The sequence below is a fragment of the Bactrocera dorsalis genome, chromosome 5, assembly GCF_023373825.1.
Source record: "Bactrocera dorsalis isolate Fly_Bdor chromosome 5, ASM2337382v1, whole genome shotgun sequence".
In the NCBI taxonomy this organism is placed as follows: Eukaryota; Metazoa; Arthropoda; class Insecta; order Diptera; family Tephritidae; genus Bactrocera; species Bactrocera dorsalis.
Window position 1 is genome coordinate 17,842,434 of NC_064307.1, and position 26,432 is coordinate 17,868,865.

At 35.2% G+C, this 26,432-nt stretch overlaps 1 protein-coding gene across 2 annotated transcripts in view; it reads left to right on the forward strand.

The window, feature by feature from the left end:
* LOC105234071 (protein still life, isoform SIF type 1) overlaps positions 1-26,432 on the forward strand; it is a 282,702-nt gene that overhangs the window by 179,768 nt on the left and 76,502 nt on the right. The window contains exon 16 of one of the 2 annotated variants that reach the window (XM_049457997.1): positions 13,291-13,406. The exons of the other annotated variant lie outside the window; for it this stretch is intronic. Coding sequence (XP_049313954.1) covers positions 13,291-13,362 — 72 coding nt within the window. The 3' untranslated portion in view covers positions 13,363-13,406. Of the gene's footprint in view, positions 1-13,290; positions 13,407-26,432 lie in introns of those variants that run through there. 2 annotated transcript variants of the gene reach the window in all.

The window sequence follows — 26,432 nt, forward strand, 5'->3', positions numbered from 1 at the left end:
ATCTTAATGGCTTCGATTTAAATGGGCGATCCGCCAGGGTTTTCGTATTTGTTTGTGCGTATTTGATGCTGATCGCTGTATTGTTCCCTCGTCGCTTTGTTGTCTCCCTTGGTGCAACCTCTATGCGGGTTGTGGATGCTTGTTTAAAGACGGCATCTTTTCGACTCTTCGCTGGAAGTTCATTGTGGTCATGCGGTGTTTTGAGCCAAGCCCTCCTCTTCTGCAACTCTTGGACGGGGCTTATATACTACTATTCGCAACTCACCTACTTAACATAGGCCGAACACTACCCCAAAATGTTGCTTTCTTTCTCAACCTAACCAAATAACGCGATTACTGAATATACATACTCCAAACTTCCGTTTGAATTAAATGCATAAAACGGGTGCAAGAGTTTAGGAAGCCATGATGAAAAATAAACTTTGAAGTTTGGAATTTTTTGGAAATTTATTTGATTTGTTTTGTTTAGATTGCGTCTTTATTCTGAACTTGTTATTACTTAATGAGTATGTATGGCGTTTAGTTGCTCAGTTGGAAATGAGATGGACAGTGTTAAGGTTTTGATTTATTTCATTTGGGAATAACTTGAAATAAAGGGTGATTTTTTTAAGAGCTTGATAACTTTTTTTTTAAAAAAAAACGCATAAAATTTGCAAAATCTCATCGGTTCTTTATTTGAAACGTTAGATTGGTTCATGACATTTACTTTTTGAAGATAATTTCATTTAAATGTTGACCGCGGCTGCGTCTTAGGTGGTCCATTCGGAAAGTCCAATTTTGGGCAACTTTTTCGAGCATTTCGGCCGGAATAGCCCGAATTTCTTCGGAAATGTTGTCTTCCAAAGCTGGAATAGTTGCTGGCTTATTTCTGTAGACTTTAGACTTGACGTAGCCCCACAAAAAATAGTCTAAAGGCGTTAAATCGCATGATCTTGGTGGCCAACTTACGGGTCCATTTCTTGAGATGAATTGTTGTCCGAAGTTTTCCCTCAAAAATGGCCATAGAATCGCGAGCTGTGTGGCATTGTAGCGCCATCTTGTTGAAAACCACATGTCAACCCAAGTTCAGTTCTTCCATTTTTGGCAACAAAAAGTTTGTTAGCATCGAACGATAGCGATCGCCATTCACCGTAACGTTGCGTCCAACAGCATCTTTGAAAAAAATACGGTCCAATGATTCCACCAGCGTACAAAACCACACCAAACAGTGCATTTTTCGGGATGCATGGGCAGTTCTTGAACGGCTTCTGGTTGCTCTTCACCCCAAATGCGGCAATTTTGCTTATTTACGTAGCCATTCAACCAGAAATGAGCCTCATCGCTGAACAAAATTTTTCGATAAAACACATTTCGAACCGAACACTGATTTTGGTAATAAAATTCAATGATTTGCAAGCGTTGCTCGTTAGTAAGTCTATTCATGATGAAATGTCAAAGCATACTGAGCATCTTTCTCTTTGACACCATGTCTGAAATCCCACGTGATCTGTCAAATACTAATGCATGAAAATCCTAACCTCAAAAAAAATCACCCGTTATAAACTAATAAATAACCAGAACTAAAGAAATTATAGAGTTGTCGAAAGAAAGTATCGAAAACATACTGATTTTTACACGGTGAGACTATCCAGCTTTTACTAAGAATCAGTTTATGCTCTAAGAATCATGAGATGCTCTCATTCCGGTGTTATCTGCAGACACAATAGCCTTTTCGAACAGAAGTCAATTAATCAATTTTTCACATTTCATACCAGTACACCAGATTCTACTATATCAATTGAATGAAATTTAAATCGAGTGAAACTGCAATGAAACTCTGCGGGTTGTTATCCACACTGTAAATTTTGCTGTGGTTAATTTTTCGGGTTGTTGTCCCGGCTATATTTGGTTGTGTGCTCTGATAAATGTTGAATTCTGATAAATTTAGATCACTAGAACAAATATAAAATGAAGAACACAAGCGAGTTTAAGAGCTGATAGTTAAGCGAGCCTTTCGTTAATCAATTAGCCGTCTGCGCAAAAGGCAAAAGCTAGTTTCCAAAGTTTATTCAATAAATTGATTGTTTCGTCCGCTGTAGGGCATGTAGTTCCGTTCTGTTGGAACTAAAGATCGTCCACAGCAATATCCACCAGTTCAGGCACGAAAAACTCATTAATCTTAACCCCTATAACATTATGGTCGACTTAACTAATAAAATTATGACTTTTTGAGGATATGTATAGTGTGTCTCAAACATGGCTTGACGATTATTCCACTTTAAATGTGACAATTTTGTTTATTAGCGTATCCATTCAACCAAACGTAAGCTCCATCGCTGAACAAGATTTGTATTGTGAAAATCAGGATCGGTAGCCATCTCGGTTGACCCCATTGATTGCAACATGCGTGCCGGTGGTTCGACTTCAATTCTCGCACGAATTGGATTTTGTAAGCCTGCAAACCAAGATTCTTCCACAGAATGTTCCATAAAGTGGATGGGCACAGCTGCATTTTTTGCGTGCAATAGACGATGGACTTATTTGGTCCAATAAGGTCTTTAGTGCGCTTTATTCGGCGTCTCTTCGAATCTGTAAAACTTATCAGAATTTGACCTTAATTGTTGTTGATTATCATTCAATATTTAGAAGCAAGTTGATAATAGCTTCTACTCAAGGCCCCGGTCTACCACCTGGTGCTCAGGCATGCTTCTTAGGATGATCTTCAGCTTCTACAACGAATTTTGTTTTGTCTCTTCAATGGACTGATAACGGGTTCTACAGAGCAGTAATTTCAGTTTGGGGAACTAGAAAACATCACATGGAGCCAAATCTGTTGAAATGCGACGGTTAGTCGATGGTACTAATTCCATTTTTGACTTCAGTCACAATCCTGGCTCGATGCAATCTTGTGACATCCATTAAGTGTTCTTCCACAATTCAGGCCGTTTTCGATGGATTTTGTGTCACAATGTGTGTCGAATAGGAAGAAACTAGTATAAAAATAGTACCTCTTTTGTTCAATTTCTGTAATTACTTCGCAAATTCTTAGCCTGATTACAGCAGCATTTATTGCCTAATTTGCAATTAGCTTAAGAGCCAATATTTAATTGTCACACAATTTGAAATAAAACTTCAAAAGCGCCATTTTCATTACTAAAGTACCGAAACCTAACGGTAATTCAGCATTTTAACTAATTCTCCAAAGCCAAATGACTTTTAAAGTCACACTTGAGTCATTCAGAGCTCCGCTGCAAAAGTTGCAGTTGCCAAATGAGATTTTTAATTAATTGCACAATTAATTATGACAAAATGTTGCCAGATTGCACAGAAGCAATTTAGCATTGGGGCAAATGCGAGAGCCCCAATCTTGCACTTTGCAGCCAGCCAGGTAAATCCAACTGCAGTCAAATGCAAACACATAGACATACACACATGTATACAAACACATACAAACATAGGTGTGTTGCTCGTGTGCCATGGAAATCCCTTCTGCAACTGCAATGCGATTGAAATTGCATGACAAATTTTCTAATAAATATCATTGATATTGTTGTTGCTGTTGTTGCTGTAGTTGTCTGTAAAGTCAGTTTTGGCTGACGATAACCAATTTCCCTACGAAATTCAATGCAAATTAAAGTGGAAATTTGCAACGGATGCCAAATTATTTCATTAGAAGTGAAGTAGGCAATTCATGTCACAGAACTTAACGTAATAAGCTACGAATTTATATAAACGTCATTGTCACACATACATACAACTGCAATGCACACATATATAAGCACATGCTTGTGAGTAGTGAGGGTGCAGAGAGCCCTACAAGAGACACGGCACAAATTATTGGAGCGAAATATCTCAATATGTGCACAATTAAGTGCACACATACACACACCCATACATACATACATACATACACATATCTACACTCACACTCATACCCATACAGGTAAGCTAATCGTGTTGTCGTAATGAATTGTTGTTGATAAAAGTTATCTATCAGCCGTGGTGAGGACGTGACGCTGCGACAAATATATCAATTTGAGGAGATTTGTGCAATTGTAACCTCGATTGGTGCCCTCACGTATTGTCTAACTCTAACAGCCTTTCCTGCAAGTATGTATATATGTATGTATGTATGTGTGTACCATATGTACAAATATGATTCAAATGTTGCTCTTGCTAATATCTAAATTCAATTGAGAAGCGATTGTGTTTAATCCTAATACTCGCAAGTAAGGGCTTTAGAGTTCTCTCGGAAATTATGTACAATGTGTGCAGTTAGCTAAGTAGGCAGATCACATTACTTAGATCGCTTGGTTAATACATTCTAACGAAGAACACTGAAATTTTCTCATAGCAAAACCTTTATCAAAGAAAATGGAGGAAAGTAAGTCTCTCTATAGGAGTCTCTCTATATTTCGGGAAGAAATCACGCCTTTTGGTAACCCTATTAAAAGTTGGGAATTTGTGCGACTACAAAATCTTTCAGACCCAAAGTGAACCGTAAGTAGTCCTCTGAACTACTTCCGATAAGCAAATTCAATATCTCTGCAATACGTGCTCTGAATAAACATTATCACTGTCACTGTCCTCGGTGGTGATGCATTCTAATGAGTTTTTGGGTAAGGAAAAGGACACATATTAATCCAAGTGAGATGCATTGACGTTTAAATCAACTCTACGACCCAACCTAACCTCATCAATTGGCTATATGGAAATGCTATCCCACCTTGACTCTCCCTTCACTGTGAAATGCCAAAATGTGCCTTCTTGACACTGACTGGCAGTAACCTTTATAGTCGTAGACATCGCTTACGCGATTATAGGGCTTCCGAGGCTTTATTGTCCTTTTCATTGGGTTGTTATTTTTACGTGGTGAATCCTAAAGCCTAGGTAGAGATAATTCGTCTCACTTTAGCTCGGCTTCAAAAGGATGTTTTTCAGATCATACTTAGTCTAAGTCGTCGTGAGCTGCTTGAGCCATGTGTAAAATAATTGTTTCTGGCCACTACCAAGTGAATGGAGCTCAGAGAGCTTTCCTCACATCCGTTAACCTCTATAAATGGTTCCATTCCGGCAGGTAGTAAGCCGCTAATATTAAATCTGCTCCGCAAGTTCAAATGTGATTAGCAAGGACTAAAGTTTCTAAAGCTCTACTGAATATTATTTGACATTATTGCTCGGTTTTAATCGATTTTTCCAGATTCTCATTCCATAATTTACATTATTAATTGCAGATGAATCTAAAGTTTATCGTAATTTTAAAGAAGTCCTTTCGCAAACATGCTAAGTAATATATTTTGTGATTGGCTAGAGATCACAACATCAATCCCTTCAAAAATCATTTAGTGAACAATTGCTTAGAGGCACGACGACATCGAATGGCTTGGAGTGCCGAGTTCTATCAGAAATGCCCGTAAAAGTAGTCGCTCCTCGACATATATATATTTCTGATAAAGAAAAAAATCATAATTTCTATATTCCATAATATTTATTAGCAATTTGAAACCCTTCAACGCGTAGTTCCCCTTAGAAAACCGAAAATTTTAAACAAATTGTGATTTATTGCTCTGCTTTTAGCCTGCTACGCCTTACCCATCGATGCTCACACTACTTCAAATCGTCTTGAAAAGATGTTTCCTGGAGATCAGATATCATATCATAGATCTCCATGACGACGATAACGTCCTTCTTTGACTGAAATTTTTATCCGGCAGGTGACTTTTTCACGTTTCGAAAAAAAAAAAAGATTAAGACAAGAATTCGACTTTGTTCGAATCAGCGGCTGCGTTGTTATGGTAAACTAAACTTTTTTTTTGCCAAACTGGGATCCTGACCTAGACAAATGGTATCCTAATTTAGTCAAAATGGTACTCTAGCTTAGCCAAATGAGTTTCTGGAATTTGACATTCGATCACACCACTAAGTCAGCTAGTTGCCGTAGATCATTTCCTGACCACCAGCTTTATGGCCAATGGGCAAGTCTTGAAGCAGCATCAAACACTGTCTCAGGCTTACACTTGGTGTTCGAAGTCATGTCTAATATTTTATGCTACATAAATCACGCAGTATTTTGAGATGCCTGCCATCTGAGATATCTCGTACACTCACTCGGCAATATGTCAATACGAAAACTTAGTTTTGGCTCGTTATCTTCCATGGTAGCAATATTTCGTGAACCTAGCTGCTGTTCAATTCCAAAGAGCAAGTATTTTATTGTCATTCTTTAATTGATATACTTCATACCGTTTTAGGATTCACTTTGTTTGAGATAAATAAATAAATTACAAACACAAATTCGAATTTGTCTATAAATACCTTAGTGGCCTATAAATACCCAAATTGAACATTATGTAAAGATTGCCTCCATCTCTGCCGCAATAATACTGAAATTGGAATTTTCTTTGCCACAATCAACACGCAAACACTCTCCCAAATGTACATGAATAACTTTTCATTAAAAAAAATTACTAAACTAAAAATAACTTCTATTATAAATATACTTACAGGTAAAAAACTAACTATGTAACCTCACTTACAACTTTCTACATACAAGCACATAATAGGAGAGCCTACTTTTAGGAAAAAATACATTTTTTCTTTACACATAGCTCAATTGATAAATAAATATTTCATGTAACATTTATTATTTGTCGCCAATGTATTTACTTGTGCGCACACACACATTAAAAACACATTACTGCTACTATACCATATAACACGTGCTTATAAGTGCTGTCAACACTCACACACACACATATATGTACATCGTTACAGATAAACCGTTACATCGTTATGGGTATATGTAAGTTTGTGTTGCAGCTCAGCATATGTGATTTGTGAACTTTCCCCTTTATCACACACATATGCCTGTATGTATGTATGCATGCGTTTGTGTGCGTGAGAATATTCGCCTGAAAACGGATTAACATAACAAAGTATTAACTTTGACCTTTTTTTAGGCGGCGAAAAAGGTTATTAACAAAAAGCAGGCGTAAGCATAAGTAACCAATCAGCTTTCACCACATCGACACCACATTGCCACCAACACTTCGCACCTTTGTCGTTCAACGCTTTTGGTAGCCTTTAAATTTCAATTAAAACGTGGAAAGGAAAAGGGTACGAAATGAGTTAAAAATATATATAAAAATGGTAACGTGCGCTAACTGAAATACATTTTTTTTTGTCAACTCATAGAATTTCTATTTAAGTACTTGTGTAGATCAGATTTTATGGCTATGAGCCTCAGAACATGTCTTAGGACTTATGTTAAATAAGCTTGTATTAGCAGATTTATTAAAAGAGCTTTTCGAAGTAAGAGAGCTGCAAAAAAAACTTGGCTTCATAACGAGTTTCCGGCACTTCCCTAGAAAAATCATCCATCAAGGATTGGTAAACTAAGTTGATACGTGGTGAAATGAGCACCGAAGACGGTGAACGCAGTGGATGCCCATCGATCTGCACAGAAAAACGCCTAACGCGTTGATATCACATCATATTGGTGGCCAATCGACCAGCTCAAAACGTAAAATTATCCGCTCACCGAAGTGTTCTCTCGAGAAATCAGTTGACTGATGCGATGTGTGGACAGAGCCGCCATCTAATTGAAAACAAATCACGAGCTTCAATTTCAGGAGTCGGATATTATGACGTGATAAAGGTCGAAAATTACAGCCATGTTCTTACCGGCATCATTTTTGAAGAAATATGGACCGATGATTCCACCGGCTCACACACCAAACCAAACCGCTGTTTTTTCGGTATGAAATGGCAGCTTTTGAATCTCTTCAGTGCCTCGTCCCAAATGCAACAATTTTGCTTACACGATGAGCTAGACAAATTTCAATATTTGGCTCGAAAACGTAGGAGCTTCTTGGAAATTTTCAGGAGCTCATAGAGGAAATCGTTGTCGTTTGAGAAGGTCGAGCGCCTTCAGTTCTTACGCAAGCTATATTTTGTACTATTAATTTAAGATCTCAACGCAAAATGCGCCAAGTCAATCCATACCTTAGTCCGAGTTGCTGTGAAGGGCGCTGAATCGACTCTCCATAGCCTCGGTGTAGACTTCAATATTATCTTCACTGCGTGGTGAACGTGGTCTATTCGGTCGAATATTGTCCAATAATGAACGCTGGCTCTCAGGATAGGTGATGGTGTTGCGAATAGTAAGCTCAGTTGAACAAAAATAACATGACAGCTGGACATGACTCACGCGTGAACTTAAAAAAAAATTATTAAAAAAAAGTACCTCTACTTGGATTAAAACTATTACTTTTCTTGCATTTTGATATCAGCGGCAAAATTTATATTTATATAAATATTTTAAAATAGAGACCTCTTGCTTCCATAATAAAAAATAAAATAAATAATAATAAAACCTTTATTATAAAAAAATAGTTAAGTGTCACCCTGTTATTTGCATGCGCTGGCCCACAAGTACCGTAAATATATAATTTATGTTCATTGCATTGTCGAAATCAATTTTGCGCGCAAATAATAGGATTAGGGTGTCAAATATTCCGACGCGCAGGGCTCAGGCATAAAAGCTGCACGTGGTTAAACGTGGTAGAATAGGTAAACGAGCATATGAATATAAAAGGAATATAAAAAGTGTCTGCATTTGCCAATTCACTTCATCCAATAAATGATAACGATTTCCTACCAAACGAAAAGCATTTGTAATATTTTTGCATACTTTTCGGCGCAATTCGCATTTCTTTCACTTCAGATATAAGCGGTAGGGAAATATGTATGGATATGTATGTATGTCTAGGCTTTGTGTATGAAAATGATAAATAAAGCGTTTAGGTAAGACGCCAGTACCTGCCAAATTGGAAAAGCGGTTATCCTGGTTTTTGTATTGAAATGGTTTAAGGCGGCGCTTGGTGCACGGATGTGTATGTATGAATATATGTAGCATCTGTTATAAATATAAACACTTTACATAATTGTATACTATACTGAAGAAAGTGCTACAAACATAATAATGTGAGGTTGAGATTTGGCAGCCTTACTTGTTCAGGAACATTTATAGGAGTTTGCATGATGTTGAGCTTCATATACATATTTTATAAAGAATTAAAAGTAGTTTAGGCTAGGTTGAAATATCATATCAACTCTAAGTAAGTCCAGAAGTACTATTTTACAAGCAACCTTAGGTTACGTGATTAACAAAAGCAATGTTAGTTTTCTTATTACAAATTATAGCGCTGTCTTATAATCACGTAGACTCTCAAGTACTATGACGGTACAAGTAAGACTTTAAAAGATAATCATATGAACATCCATATTCAGATATTCGATACGACCGATTAAGTATCTGCTATAAGAATATGAACTATCTCTTATTGCACCAAATCCAGCCTCAACATGAACACAGTTGTGATTTTGCAAGAGGCAGTTTTTAGGCTTACGAATTTATATTGGACATTATTGTTAAGGCTTCTATTGCCTTCTCGAAGTTGTCTAGAAATGTATACAGATGGTCACGTTCGGCAAAATTATTGCCTATACATAGAATATGGTTCTCAACACGGCTAATTTCTTACTGGTTCTCAACATGGCTTATTTCTTACTGGTGCCCAACATGGCTAGTTTCTTACTGGTTTCCAACGTGGCTAAATTCTTACTGAAAAATATCATATACAAAAAGAATAAAACACAGAAATGCTATTATGGTCAGTGTTCATTATTATAAAGCAATGTCTAGTGCGTTGCTTGATTTTTAGAAGTCTCTTAAATTGATAATTTTTCTATGTTTAAGGATTGCTGTAGAATCTTCTTCGAATTTCTTTCGATTTTACAGCCGTAGAAGCTCAGCAGCCTATCTTCGGCTGAGATCGGCAAAACAAATTTTTTATGGACTCGAGGAGCTTTGTTGATTTGCAAAGGTCTCAAGATCTATTACGTAGAAGTTTTTAAGTATTAAAAACGACCGACTTTCTAAGCTGATTAAGTGACATCCCTGTTGGTATCGTTTTCATAAGCATTTCTCACCTTGTAGAGCATCTATATTGTAAATTGTTTTACGTTTTCATAAAAGCGATCTGCTTTGCTTCTCTTTGTAAGCTTGAGAGTTCTGCATATAGTACTTGGTCCTGCGGCCGCGACCAATTACAAATGTCGATATCGTCAGCATAGAGCAATAATTAATGACTCTTGAAAAATATAACGCCGGTAAGGTTAAGGTCTGCAGTTATTCTCTCCAGTATTAGAATAAAGAAATTGCTCAATATTTTGCCGCCTTGTTTGAAATCACTTTTCTTAACGAACGGCTTGGACAAGTCCCTTTCTCTTCTGATGGAGCTGATGGTAGCGCTCAATGTCGTTTGATAGGATACTAAATTCAGACATTGCGGCATGGAAAGATAAAGCCGATCACCTTTAGTGCTACCGAATTAAAAAAAAAACTAAAATTACAGAATTATTATTGCACTTCTCTCTTCCGCCTTTAACCCATATTTTACGGTTATATATGTATGGTATTATATTATAATTCTCTCGAATAAATAATGTAATTTACATCATTATACCATGTTGCAACATAGTTTTACAGTTAGTCCTATGCCGTGCATGTCAATTGAATGCAACAAAGTATTTTGTGCAACGTGTTGAATTTGAAATTTTCCGAACCCGGCACTTTGATATACAGTTACCCATTTAACGTTCGTAGCCTTCCTGTCGGCTGCATTACTGCCTTACATTAGTTTCGCCGTGGCGTGGAGCGTTGTCATCAGTATGCAGCAGGATATCAGCACACTCTTCATGTAGTTAATGGCTGTCTTATTTGATTTTACCGTTAGTTGATTGCCACAATTTGCTTGTAACTCTGTCAGCCCATTTGTGTGTATGTGTGGAGTTATATAACTGCATTTTTACATTGCAGTACTCGCTACTTGGCCGCTCTTTCAGTTGTGATTGGTTATTCAAAGCACCGTTTGTTGTCAATTTGCATGACGTGTTTATCTTAACGGTTAATTCTATATTCCGAAGATGGCACAGGTTTGTGGTTTGTTTGTTTGTGAAGCGAACGATCTTTAATAAAAATTGAAATTAATATTGAAGGCGTGAACGACTACGTTGTTTTGCGATTCGAAAGCTTCCTTCGAACCTATTATTTTTCTTCTTTACTTTCGTAGACACCGCGTATGCTGTTGTATTCGAGTTAACCAGAGCGCGCCAGTTGGTAGTACAGCCTATTTCACCTAATCTCTTCGCTCTCGTGGTTCCAAGATAAACGAAATTATTTGGGACTTTAAAGTTATGACTATCAACAGTGCCAAGTCGAGAATGCGATGACAGCTTGCTTGATAACATGAGGTATTTAGTCTTGTCCTTATTCACAACCAGACTCAACAGCTTTGCTTCCTTATCCAGTCTGGAGAAAGCGGAGTTAACGACATGGTTCTTGAAGCCAATGATGTCAATATCATTGGTATATGCCTACAGCTGCAGATAGAAAATCGTAGCTTCTCTGCTTAGCTCTGCAGCTCATATTAATATCTCCAGAAATAAATTGAATTCAGGAGTGGCATTGTGTGAAACCGCGATTGGTATCGAATGACTCCAAGAGGCCCTTCTCGATCCTGACGGCGCTTTTGGTGTTGCTCGGCGTCAGCTAACACAGGCGTATTAGCCTTGTGGGGATATCAGTTTCCTTTCGTGCTGTCTGCTGTCGAAGGCGGTTTTGAAATAAACTTTGCGGGGATACCAAATTAAGACATAGTGACAGCTCTTTTTCGTGCTGTTAAAGGCGACTTTAAAATCGACAAAAAGGTAGTTAATGGGGATCTTGTTGTGCTAGGTCAGTAAAATACTTATATTTCCAAAAATATTTAGAATCCTCTTGCGGACATATTCTTGAATAGATGAGCTTTAAGAATATGTAGAAAAAAAATTTTTTGGACTAGAATACTCCCTTAAATTAATAACTATTGCCTACATTCAGGAACTTATTCTAAAAATTTAGCAAAGACACATACCTTGATGAAAATTTGTGCCTACATATGTTTTTTTCAACGGCACGTTTTTGTTGTTTTATATTTTTTAATATTTTTTTTTAGACTTGAATGCTCCCTTAACAAAATAACTATTGCCTACATACAGGCGCATTATCTAAAATTTTAGCAAAGGCACTCACCTAAATTCTGTTAATGAAATATTTTACTTACGACTTATTTTCTCTAATGCCTCGTTTTTGTTGTTTTATTTACTTTTGAAAAATATGTTTTAATTCCTGAAAATAATTCTATATTAAAAATGTCGTTGGAAGAGGAGTTATAAATATTCCAAATACATTTATCTTTTTCATTGAATCGAGCAAAATTAAGCCGAAATTTGAAACTTCTTCTTCCTCTTTGGTCATAAATTTGCTCAACTTGTGGTTAGACACACACACACACACAATAAAATTTATATTTTCATTGGAATTCAATCAAAAACATTTCCATTCAATTATTTATTCAATATACATGCATTACAAGCCCAAGCTGTTGTCAAGTTGTATGCGAAATTCACATATGTGTGCCGGCTGCAACGAGCGTTAGCCTTTTCTGTTGCCAACTTTACGATTCCTGTTGTTGTTTCTTTGTCTTGATTTTAAATTTTTGTAGCCTGAACTCCCCTAACGGGAATGCCAAATAAACATCTAAGTAAATATACATATCAATTAGTTTTCGAAACTTACAACAAAAGTTTCGGTATAGAGCTATCTAATAGTTTCTATAAGTCACTACAGCTCTTCTTCTTCTTCTTGGTCTGCTTCATCTACTTTTACGCTCTCTGTGGTTGCACTTCTTTTCTTGGTTGCTTGGTATGTGTTTTAACGTACTCCTGGGAAATTAATGTTTCAAATTTAAGTCGAGTTGAGTTGAGCTGAGTAGACTTGAGTTTGGTTTACTTTTTATTCTTTCGATAGTTTACTAATAGAAGACTGTCTTGCGCAGAGGGATATCGGAAATTGCATATAGTTTTATATTCAATCATGTTGAATGGAAGTTCAACAATTTTTGGTTGATGTGGGTAATAATGGTATAGGTGTGAAAATGTTTGATATTATACAAAAATGGAGGCTGTTAGGATGGATGTAGACCAAAGCGGTGGTTACGGGTAGAACACAGATTTATTCTATGTAATTCGCTGCACTTTAAAGGAATCATTTCAAAGCATTGTTGTCAATTATTTGAAGATAATATTTTTATTATTTATTTTTTTTGCAGTAAATTTCTAAATAATTAATTTTATGTCTATAAATGAATATTGTGTTGAAAGCTAATTACTACAATAATATCTTTCGTATTCCTTCTCTCTTTCTAGGTAAGTGCAATAAGAGTGAGCTTTAAATTCTTGATTATATTCCTGCCTATACATATTTTTTATCTTAATTAAAGGTAAGTACAATATATAAGTATATATGTATATCTTCACCTAAAATGCAAAACAACCTATCACATCATCAAAAATCGAAATTGAGTTACAATTCTCTACATCATATTAAATATATGTAGCATAAAGTTTTCAGCTTCCGCTGACAGATATAATCAATTTATAACCAATATATAACCAATGTATAACCAATACATAACCAATATATAACCATTTTATAACCAAAACTCAAATTTTGTTTTAATTATTGGTTTTCAATACACCGTTTCTTCTTCACCTGTAAATTTATGAAAAGTGATGCTACGTTCCTTTGCATTTTAGGTGATATAACTATAGCTGTTAATTATTTTCGATTCACATTGTTTTCGGAAGTTTCGTATTATTTGTCAACGGTGATAATGACTATTTACATATCCGCCGGTAAAACTTGTAAATATAAGCTTATGATTAGTCTCAACACTGAATTCTAAATTATTAAAGAGGCTATATACGTACTATTCTAGCAACAGCTTGATTTATTATATATTCTCTGAAATATTTTTTCGTACTTACAAATGGTGCATTTCACCTTTGTTCGACATCGTCCTTCACTAGAAAGCCGTCAAAACCATGAAACATTGAAGCATTAGTTGCACTAAGTGCAAATTGAGCGATTTTATTCTCCCAGTCTATATCATTGAAGTAAATTCTAAGCACTGTTTGATATCGTAATTTATTTCAATGAGCGGAAGGCAGAAATAGCGAGGACACATCACCTGATTGATCTTAGGTTTTTGTCTCAGCTGAAGACGTGGCTCCGTAAAGCTCTGTAAATATATTATTTATCTTGATAACCCAACGGCGCTCTTAAGAATCGAAGATCCAGTATGAAACACTTTTGTCTACTTTATTGTATAGTAACTACTATATACTCGTATTGTATAGTAAAAGGTAATATGTTTTTCATTATATTATAGGTTATATTTTCCATAGTTAGAATGAAGTCTTTCATGCCAAATATGCACCTGTTTGCCAGATAACTTCTAGCCATTTTGAAGTTGATTTCATAATGCCACTCTCGTAAAAGTCGTCGGTCAAACAACTGGTTGGTTGATTTTCACGAGCTCTTGGAAAGAAGTTTTCAGCACAAAAACCATTCGCTCCTAACAGTAACAGGTTAGTTACAGGTCCGGATTATAAATTCGATGCATAAGAATCTCATTTGGTTGGGTCTTCTGGCGAGTAACTATCGATGTGTGTGACCTGACCTTGGTCTGGTGGAACACTAAACCACTTGTATTGACTAAAGCTGGCTGCTTCTGGGCGATCGCTTACTTCAGACTGTCCAATGATGGACAGAACAGGTCCGAATTAAGAGTTTGTTCGTAAGGGAGCAGCTCATGCAGTTAATTCACTCAACACAATTCGACAACGACCATTTTAGATTTAATACTTTTCATTCTTACTCTTTACTGGTGTCTTCCCTTGGCGCGTGTTCAAGTAGCACTGAGTCAACTAATCACAGAACTATCTGAGAAGATTTTAGTGTCAAAGCTGTCTTTGTAAGGCTATGTACTGTACCGATCGCACTAATAAAACATGATTTATTGATATTGATGATAAGCACATAAAATATGAGACATGAGACGGATTACTAACGCCATCTCTTGGATACAAATTTTTCTTTTTTTCTAAACATTGCACAGTACAGACTCATGCATATAAAAGTAAATTTTATAAATTTTTGGAATTTCTGTTAGCAAGCATGTAATAGTGCTCTAATCTTTTGTATATAAAATCAATTAAATAAATGCTTTCGGATAAATAATGCTGCGCTGTTGCCCTCAGCATATACCCTCGTAATAAGTGACAGATTCTTTGTGAATTTTATTTAGTTTATTTCCATCGCTTATATTAATGAACTCAAAAAATATTTGTATGAATAATACTGTCTATTGTCTTTTAACAATATTCTGGGGTTGGAATTATAATTATTACAGCACTGCAATTCAAAGTATTGAAATGAATGACTTTTAATCGTTTTAATGGCGAAATACTAGTATTTATCGGCACTTTCTTTAGTTTAAAATACATAATTGAAATATTTTCAAATCAGAAATAAGTAAGATATGTCTACATACGAACGGTGGTGCAGTTTGCGGCCAAAAGAATGAATATATAACCTGAATTTTTTTAAATATCCGCACGACTTTTTATCAATTTTACTCTATTCACTTCCTAGAGAGTAGGTGATATCCCTTGTCAACCCAGGTTGTCATGCTTAAAAATCTAATTCTGGTGAGCAAGTCGTTTACTGATTTTTATCCAGCAGACTGTCAACTCGGTAGTATTCTTCACTATTAATTGGGAAAAATTTACTGCCACTACTACAACATTATTACTAGAAGTCTTTAGTCAAAATGACAAGTGATCAAAACTAAACCGGACTGACAAAAAAAAAAACGCTTAATTTTCATATATTTTTGTACACATCTTTATTATTAAACAGTTGTTATAAAAAACGACTGTGATAGCCTTCAGTGAATTTTGCTTCTGACTCAGTTTTGGAGCAGTGTTCGCTAGTTTGTTGGGCAGCTTCAAAATCAGAATCGAATTTATCCACGAATATCCATGTCTCGTCACCATTCCTGTTGCGTTTTATAACCGTGGACACCTCAGCTACGTAATCAAGTATCTTTTTTTCAGTCTTTCAGCGACGTGATTTCTGCAAGAGTTTCAGGTCTTTAGGTACAAGCTTAGCCATGACACACTCCATATCCAAAAAATTAACCAAAATATGTTGAGTTGATCAGTTAGACTAGTTGAGACTTTCTGCAGATACCAACACGCTTATTTTCAAGCACTGTTTCTTTAAGATTTTCCATGTTATCCTCATTAACAGAGGTGTGTGAATGGATGACGCTCATGAGGCACGTTTTCATTCAGTTTCAGGTCTTTAGGTACAAGCTTAGCCATGACACACTCCATATCCAAAAAATTAACCAAAATACGTTGGGTCGATCTGTAAAAGAAGTTGAGATTCTCTGCTCTTTGTTGCAAACACGATTATTTTCAAGCACTTCTTTCATTCTTTCGATGTTATCCTCATTAATAGAGGTGCGTGAATGGATGACGCTCATGAGGCACGTTTTCATTGACTTCTTGACCTTCACAGTATGTTGTACGCCACTCAAATACTGGGGTTCATCGTAAAGTGGTCTCTCCAAACCTTCTGCGGAATTTCCATAATTTTATGGGAAGCACAAATCGCAAGCAAATGTCTTGTTAAATTTTTTCAGCGGCAAAAATCGCTGGACAAACCTAATGACCTCCAATGGCTAACCACTGCCAGTCCAGTCCAAATCAAATTTGTTCAGATGGCATATACGAGGGAGGTTGAGGTCATGTGATACTTCAAATATATTTGAGATCGTTTCAGTAATATGTGAAGAATTCATATACTTTTGCTCAGAAATATATGGTCTTCCATATTCCTGCCAAAATTTTAGTATTAAAACTGCTTGATTAGACCAATTTTAACCTTATTAATAAAAAAATATGTGTTTGAACTATATTTTATAATTGCCGAGTGTCGTTTGATTCCGATGCTAAACCCTACCCATAATTATCGGTAATAAAAGATCTATTTGAAAAGCGGACTATAGCCTTTTGATTTATGGAACAATAGTATATTATCCTTATGCAACATGTTGCACTTGTAGATAAAAATCAACTTAGTCTATAAGTATATATATGTATGGTTGTATGTATGTGAGCTCCCGTGTAACTTATCTACTAAATATGCTCTCCACAATATTTTATTGTTGCAAGCATTATTTCACGCCTTTGTTGCCACGCAACACTCTTTATTTGCATTTTACAAACCGTTATTTTCTCTTATTATTTTCACACCAATTTTTTATTTATCGACTACTTTTATTTTTAGTTTTGTTTGCAGAACTTAGCAGGGTTTTTCCGCTGCCTCTGCACTTCTTACAGTTATTTCCAACTAGTTTCTTCTCTAATTGTATCTACAAAAGTATATGTGTGTGTGTGTGGGTGGATGGTTGTGTGCATTGCGCGTGTATTGGTCGCTTGTCTTTCCCTATATTTTCATTATTTATTTACTGTCTTTTTGGTTTTTGTTGTTACTGCTGTGGCCGGACACAATGCAACGCGCTTAAACAATGCAACACTAAATTATTATTAACACTTCTTTACTTTCTTTGCTTTGCGTCCAGTTTACTTTGCTTCACTACGCTACAGCGTTGCCACAATGTCCTTCGGCGCCGCACAACACCTCAAACACGCGCTGAGCGCGTACCGTCAGTTATTGTTTTGTTGTTTTGTAGTTTTTTTTTCTTTGTTACTAAATCGAGCGTTTTTGTGCTATCTCAATAGTCTGGAGTCGTGCTATGTAGCTATATGGTAGGTGTTTCGTTGGCCACCATTTCTACAGAAGCAACTCTCTGTTGTCCTGTGTGTCTACAAATGTTTGTTAATATATTTATTTACTTGTCGCTTGTTGCAGCGGATTTGTTAGAGCAACACTTACACTTTGTAAATTATATTGCTCTCAAGTTTTTCCTCATTTGTTTGCTCAAGTTTTAATTGAACGTATCGACTAACGGTTTTGTGTGCTAACAGAGCGATATTGAGACTTACATAGGTACATATTGTTGGATACATGGAAGGTCTGTACAAATATTTGGCGTTAGTATTTTGTGAAGATTTGTGTAGTGTCTTATATTTACAGCTTTGTAGTTCATGTTTTCAACTGAAAGACGGTGATTTTGTTGAAATATTTTTGGTAATTATATAGCTAAGAAAAGCTTTGTTTTGAAATTTGAAATCCCACTTAGAAATTTAAAAATAGGTGAAGCACAAGGGAGGGTAATACTAGCGTTGAACTTGTCTAGAATGCACTGAAGGTTAGTCAAGGAGAGTCTCTCCTCACTATTATTAGAATCAATTTATTTCAGTACCAGGCTCTTTTGGCTGCCTGGCGATAGTGGAATTGATGAAAAAACAAAGCTGAAGAACTCGCAAGAGGCGGCATCTTTGTCCCATTTACATCAGAAAAAAGCGAGGCGGGTGCCCGTTATTCTGCTGCGTTCTAGCATTGGACCTTAGAACCTTGCTTGAGCTTATTAGATGATCAGCTCCTCCATGACTGCGATATCCTTCTGGCCTCGGGTAGAGTACATGATATCCAACTAAACTATTTGTTCCTGGCAAGATTCATCCTTTCGAAATCGTAAAGATCCATAGGCATCCAGGCGGTTAGGTTGAAAATATTATCGGACGCAAATTTTCCAAGCTGAATGAAGTAATGAAAGGTTGGAACATTAACACTTTCTTCCCTATTATTCAGCTGACTGAGCTTGAAGCATATCGGCAGTCATACTCCCGACGAACCAGAAGATATACACGAAATAGATATTTGTTCTCTAAACACATCAGTTGTAGGCTCAAAGTGCTTCATTGAATTAAAAGGGCATTTTTAATCAATATATCGGAATTGTAGGTATCACAAAGGACCGGCATTTTAAGCAGCTGCCTAAGTGGCATTTTTATTGGAGCGAGTCACAGAATAAACTTTTTAACTTAACCATAAAGAAAAGTTGTACTTCCAACCAGAAAACTCTCCTAAATTATCAAACGAATGTTATTTTGTATTTGGACATCATGCTATTAACTTCATGCGATATTTTTCCCTAGCTCATCCTAAAATTTGTTAATATCTAATCGAATTCTATAAATATAATCCTAAATGTAGGCAAAACATCTGAAGTGTAGATAACACATCCTAAATGTAGGCATCTCTATACTCTATTTATCTGTTCAAAATACAAAGACAATTCAAATACTCTTTAGCTTGATATCTAAATCAAATATTTTCATTTATGGCGGCCATTTGATTTGAAAATCGACCATGCTTAGTATCTTTTCTAAATGAATCTCGTACACATCATCCTAAATGTAGGCAAGACATACAAAAAATGGCGCAAAGTGTGAACTGCTATTGACAATTTATTTGGCTACAATTAGGGATGTGTTTGTTTATAAGGATTTTTAATACATAAATTGCATTTTTTGTAAAATTTTCAAAATTATTTTTACTCAAAAGTTTTTAAGAGAAAGACCTCTCTGCGCTATTGATCTTTTGCTGCCTTTTCAATGCAAATAAATGTTAAAACTCTTTCTACAACCTCTAGCTGTAAATTTACATACATTTTATGCAGTTGACAATAAATCCTCGAACAATGTGCTATTGGTTATTCGATACATCGGCTGTCAATCAAGCCTTTGCTCGTCGACAATGCAACATGTGGCGAGTGATTGCAATTAGTCAAGCAGAAGTTTGCTTGACGATTCACTGACAGCGACTTGTGGTCCCAAGTGCACGGAAAACCAACAGCAGATGACAGCTTCTACAGCCTGTCTGTTTGTCTTACAAGGAAACGATGAAGACTTCACAAGTTGAGGCCAAAGCGGCTGCTCGCCTACATTGAACCCACACAGGAAATTGTATGCATAACTTAGACATATTGCACTTTTCAAAGTAACTGTAAATGTATTTGTGTGTATATGTATCTACACCAAACAAGCGGTTTGATTTCGCAATGTCCGCTGGCATTTCAGCCAAATGTACGCTTGACAGTTTAGCATTGAGAGCGTTGGTGTCCTGTGCTCAGCGCTTGGCTGTATCAAAATCAAATCATGAAAATTGCAGCGAATCGCTTGCTAAGTCGCTGTGAACTCGTTTATTGGCGCAGCGCAGCAAATTGATATGTGTGCGCAGATAACGGTGCGTAATGAGCCACAGACTGCCGCGCTAGCAGGCGCTTGTCGATATCTACAAATATTGAGAAATGCTGATGCGGCCTTGTATTATAACAATAAATGCAAATATCAGTTGACGAAATGGCATTCATCTTGTAGTCATAAATATTTTCCGTTCATCTGCATTAAATTTTGTTTTTATTTTATTTCGCATTTTATATAAAATATCCGATATAATCACTCATTGAGCGGCTAAGCATTTATGTATTATATTACTGTATGTGTGTGTGTGTGTTTTTTGTACATGTGTGCATACTTAAGTACTGCGACGTCTAGACGAAATTAAATTTGTCTACAAACACACACAGTTGCATTTTATTTCCACACATATACATGTGTATCTGTATGTATTTATGTGTCTTCCACATTACTTTCGCCAATATTTACGATTTTGTTCGCCAGAATTTGAAACCAATTCAAGGTTGGTCGAAAAGTATTGAAATAAATGTTGGTGATGGAAATTTTTATTCACTTATTCGATAGCTATTAATCCTAATCCACAGTGTAAGCAATGCATCCTAAATGTAGGCAGCACATCCCAAATGTAGGCATCCCTATACTATATCTACCTGTCTATAATTCAAATACAAAACAAATACTCTTTAGTTTTCAATTCTCTAATTTGTTTCAAATTTGACTGTAATTTGATTTAAATTCTATTTTCTAATTGAATATCATACACATCATCCTAAATGTAGGCAATACATAGGTAAATTGCACTATGTGAGAAATACTATTGACAATTTATTTGCCTACAATTAGGGATATATTTCATTGCAAGGATCTTTAATCTTTTTTTTAACATTTCTTTCGACCAGTCTTCGTGTTTTGAACGATTTGCAAACTGTAGGGGATCCAACGTTAAAAATTTTTCTTGCTGTCAAATGTTCATGGTGTTGGTGCCACTAATGCCTATGGTTGCCTCAGTATTACGAAAGCTGACATGATGATCTGGCAATATCAGTTTGTGCAAAGCATCAATAGTCCCCGAATCAACAACTAATTTTAGACGACCTTCACAAAATTCTTTTGGTAGTGATCTTCGACATGGAGTTAATTCACCATAGCACTGATAAACACCAGTCCACTGGCCCGTATTTCGGTAGTAAATTTTAATAATTTCGACTCGTCGTATATGTTTCTATGATGAATTGACAAATCTTACTGAAGAGAAAGGTCAAAAGACCGGGAAAAAATATGGCATCGTTTGCTATCCTTATCGATGAACGTTTGTAGTGCCCTATTGAAAACCCCTTTAGAGCGCGACGCTAGGTCAAAAGTAACAAAATTCTTAGGAAGATTACCGTATACAGTTCGAGGACAAAAAATGGCCAACTACAGCAGACTTTAATAGAAGAAAAATTAGTAGTATTTGGATACAAATTGAAATGAACCGACAAAGCTTATAGTTTAAAATATTATTTGTTGCGGGTTGCCACTTCTTTCAAAAATTTGTATAAATGTTTAAAACAAATGAAATATTTTAATATGGGTGTAAATTTCGGTTAAATTTCAGGAGGCTAGTAATGAGCAATATTTTTATAAAAGGGTTGCCACCTGTTTGCAGTTTAATATTGTTGAAGAAAAAAGCTGTTATACTACGATAAAGGCATCAAAGTGAAATGTTTTGAAAAGATTCGATTCGAAACAATGTTTTAAGAGAGTTGCTACTTGTATATAATATTTTATAAAGGGTTGCTACCTGTTTCCAATTTAATGTTGTTCAAAAAACAAGCGTAAAATTACGATGAAGGCTTCAAAGTTATATGTTTAAAAAAGATTTGAATCAAAATCATGTTTTGAGAAAGTTGCCAATTGTTTATAAATTCAGTAGAATTCAGTTGCATTTTTGGTGAAATATTACGTGGGTATAACTTAAAAAAAGCATAAAGAAACTATAGTAAAAAAAATTTTTTTGGAAAGCGTTACCACCCGTTGTCAATTAAAAGAAGTTGAAAAAATAAAATAACATAAAATGTAAGTCTAAAATGTTTTACAAAGATCTTGAGTAGAGTTTACAATTTGATCAAAAAAAAAATTAATTGAAAAAAACTGAATTAAATGGAATTTTTTTCAAAAGGATTAAAAGTCGAAACAATTTTTGAAAATGTTGCCATCTATTTACAAATTACAATTTAAACAAGTTGAAAGGGCTTAAGTGAAATTTTGCGACGTGTACTCCATTCTAAAGGGTCCTTAAAGAGTTTGTAGACGAAAATATTTTTTTCTGCAGCGTTGCCACCTGTTTATAGTTTAATGAATTGAGAAAAAAAATTAATTAAGAATGTACAATATCTTGATTTTTTTTTTGATTTTGAGTCAAAAAATGCTGATACTCTTTGAGAAGTGTTGCCACCTGTTTACAATTTAATGAAGTTTAAATATAAATATATGAAATTAGAATAAATTTAAATCAAATTTAAAGGAAATGTTTCAAACAAATTTGTTGTCGCAAATATTTTTAAAAATGTTGCCATCTATTCACAAATTTCATTTTATTTAAGTTGCAAATATTACGATATGGGCATCACTGTGATTGATCTGAAAGCAGTTTCAGTAAATATTTTTCGAAAAGCGTTGCCACATGATTAAAATTTAAATAAGTTAAAAAAATACAATTAAATAAAATGTGATTTTAAGGTTGCCGCCTTTTCGCAAATTTAAATTTAATTAAATTGCAAGTAATTGTTAAGAAGCATTGTCACCTGTTCACAATTTAATTAGCTTAAAAATATACAATTAAATAAAATGTGATTTTCAAGGTTGCCATCTTTTTACAAATTTCAATTTAATTGAGTTGAAATTATCATGTTATGGAAATCATTGAAAAGATGCTTTTAAAAAGTTTATAGTGGAAAGTTTTTTTTGAAAAGCGTTGCCACTTGTTTACACTTAATTTAATTTAAAAAAAATACGATTAAAACTAAATGTGTTTTAAAAACTGTTTTATTCGAAAAAACTTTTTAAAAGAATTTCTCATTAGTATAAAAAATCATTTCAATAAAATTGATACATAAATGCAATATTTCAATATTGGCCTCAGATACATACCTTCCACCGCCGAAGCAAGTGAAAGTTTCCTCAAATATTAAATTCAAACTAAACTCATTTTAATTATTACCTAACGGTACATACTGAAACTTTCTGCGCAAATTAAAGAAATAAAATACAAAAAAAATGCGCGAAGTAAAAACTGAACTGGAAATGCTTATTATGCTAAACTAATTTGAGAGAAACAGTGCGATAACGTCAACAACAAATTTGCTTTTGTACAAATTCATTTAAAACAAGATGCAAGTATTTGGCAAAAAGATAAGAAAGTGCACAAAAGCAAGAAATTTGAATGAGCAAATGCTGAAAATGAAAAGAATGAAGACGCAGCACTCAAATGAGGCGAGCTCCCCAAAAAAGAAAATGTGTGTGTGTGTGTGTGCCTTGTAAGGGCAACGAGGCAAAAGAAAGTTGCTAAATCACTTAACAAGTCATTTAGTCGATTGGGCGAAACGCAAAAATCGACGAAAAGTGCAAAAATGCGAAAAGCAAACAAACTAAACGCTCGCGCCGGAGCTTGAAGCGGAGTTCGGCGCTCGCTCGCAGCCACACAACGCAGGGGGTCTGTACAGCTGCCAGCTACAAAGAGGTGTGCGTAGAGGTCCTCGAGGCGTTTAAGTGAAAAAGCGCTGGCTGTCTACACGCTTAGACAGATGGATGTGCTGCGAGCAACGTGGTGGGCAGAAGCGAGTACGAAGGCGAAGGTAAAAGGTGCGCGACTCCGCTGTACGCAGTGAACCTGTAATGTGTGTTTTTGTGTGCATATATATCTGTAGGTTTGTTAGTGTTGGATTGGCGTGTGAATTGTTGTGTTTTTTTTATGTCGAAGGGCATTCCTTCAGCTCTACCTTGCACCACCTGACCGCAGTTAATGCTGCGTGCTGTTGGCGGATGCTGATTCTTCGCCGTTTACTTCAGCCATTTTTCCTTTTATTAGTTTTTCCATCTTTTTGACATCAATTTCATTTCATTTTACAAATCTAACAAATTGTATTATGAAGCTTCATTTTACTCTTGCGCGTGGAATATTTGCTTCAATTGCTTGAATAAAGGCTACTTGGTTACCTTGTGTAGGATGAAAGTGAAAGTTGAGCGGAGCAAAATTTCGAGGTTATACCTTTTGAAGTTCAGTTTTGAAGCACTTGTAAGATGACTGCGCTCCTTTAAGTATGCCAAAAATGTGATTATTTATGAAAATTAAAAATATATTGTATATATATACTTGAGGTTTAAGTTTTTGCACAAAGGCTTAAAATTATGGCGTCATAGCAAGTCATATCAAAAGCCGCTTTTTCCAATTGTTGAATTTGGATGCATGGAGCCAATTTACTAGTAAAAGGAGGCAAAGAAGGCTCTGAACTTGATTACTAATTTCAAGTTTCTGTTAACTGTCTTGAACTGCCTTTTTTCCATATAACGACTGCAGAGTTACTATAGAATTTTTAAATAAATTTGCTACATATTTCTTCTCTGAGCAAATAAAATCCGCGTATTTATATTACCTTATTATAAAAGAGTCCAAATCTCTGCTATTGCAACTTTAATAACATATAATCCTCTGTAGAAAAATAATATGTTTATAAACATTTCTAAATAATGAAATTATAAAGCAAAAATTTTTATGAACAGAAGAAATTTCGTAGGCATTTTTGTGTAGAATTCTTAACATTGCTTGTTTCAACTCTTTGCTTTCGCAATCTTATTTCAAATCTTGCATAAAATTTAATATTTTAGTAATTAAGGCCTACATCTAGGCTCACAAAATTTTAGCTGGGACACACACCAACAATAATGCTATATATGAGGAGAAAGGAAGAAATTGTATTGATTGTATAAATTATGAGTGGAATCCTGAATAAAGTTTTCTCCACATTTTCCAGCTCTTGCATTATTTTTGCAAATCCCGGTTAAAATTTAATATTTTAGAACCACCATTTAGGCTCACATAAATTATATTAGCGAAGACGCACACCGCACATACTGCTATACAGGAGGAGAGAGGAAGAACTTGTATGAACCGCTATATATTGAATCTGGAATATTGGTTGTTCCAACTATTTACTCTTACTCTATTGTTCCAAGTGTTGCTTGAAATTTAAGTTTAGTTATATGTACTTTCCAATATCTATGCTCACATAAATTTTACGGCCAATTATGTGTAGAAGCCTGATTATTGCTTGTTCTAGCTCTTTAATCTTTCAATATTGTTGCAAATTCCTCTGAAAATTTATTATTTTAGACATAGTTGCCTACATCTAGGCTCTCACAAATAATCTTAGCAAAGACACACACCAACCATAATGATAAACTACAGGAAAAACTCTTTATCCTTGCTTCATGGGTCCAAATATTGCTTAAAATTAAAGTTTTTAGTCATATTTTCCAATATCTAGGCTCACAAAAATTATTCTAGTAAAAACACATTCCAACAATAATGCTATACAGGAGGAGAAAGGATGAAATTGTATGGACAGTAAAATCCTGCATATTGACTGGGTTAGAACAGTACCTCTTAACTTACCTCCTGATTTATTGGTCTAAATATCGATTAAAACTAGTATTTTAAAAATAGATGCCTACATCTAGGCTCTCACAAATTATCTTAGCAAAGACACACACCGAACACAATGCTATATAGGAGGTCTAAATTCTATTATAATGCGTTGCCGCATTATCAAAATAAGTAGTGCTTTCTAGCAAAGTCGTTCTTCATCATTTTAATGTTAGTCAACTAAATATTTAAGTGCTAGAAGCAGTCAAATTTTTATTATTATGACACCATAAAAATTTCATGCACATAACTGGCACTAACTGTATAGCGCTACTAAATACTCCGGTAAATTATGGTTTTACCTGAACGCTTATGTTACAAATTTGTATAGCTAACCTAAAAAGCTCTAAAATGCGCTCTTTAAATTGTAATTATTTGCTTGATGACTCCCTTTAAATTTTATAACGAAAGCAAAGAGCTCAACTCTAACTCGTGGTTAGAAAATGTTTCCATAATATGCTGAAGAAGAGCGCGAGTTTTTAGTGCTGTAGAATATTGTTTAAAAATATTGTGCATTTTTATGTTTATTCACCACGAAGAGAGCGCAGTCCAAGTGTAAGCATTACGTAGTTCCTACAACCTTTAATGCATGCAAGACGAGCATTAGGGGAAAAGCAATGTGGTGTGCGCTGTTTAGTATTTTTTT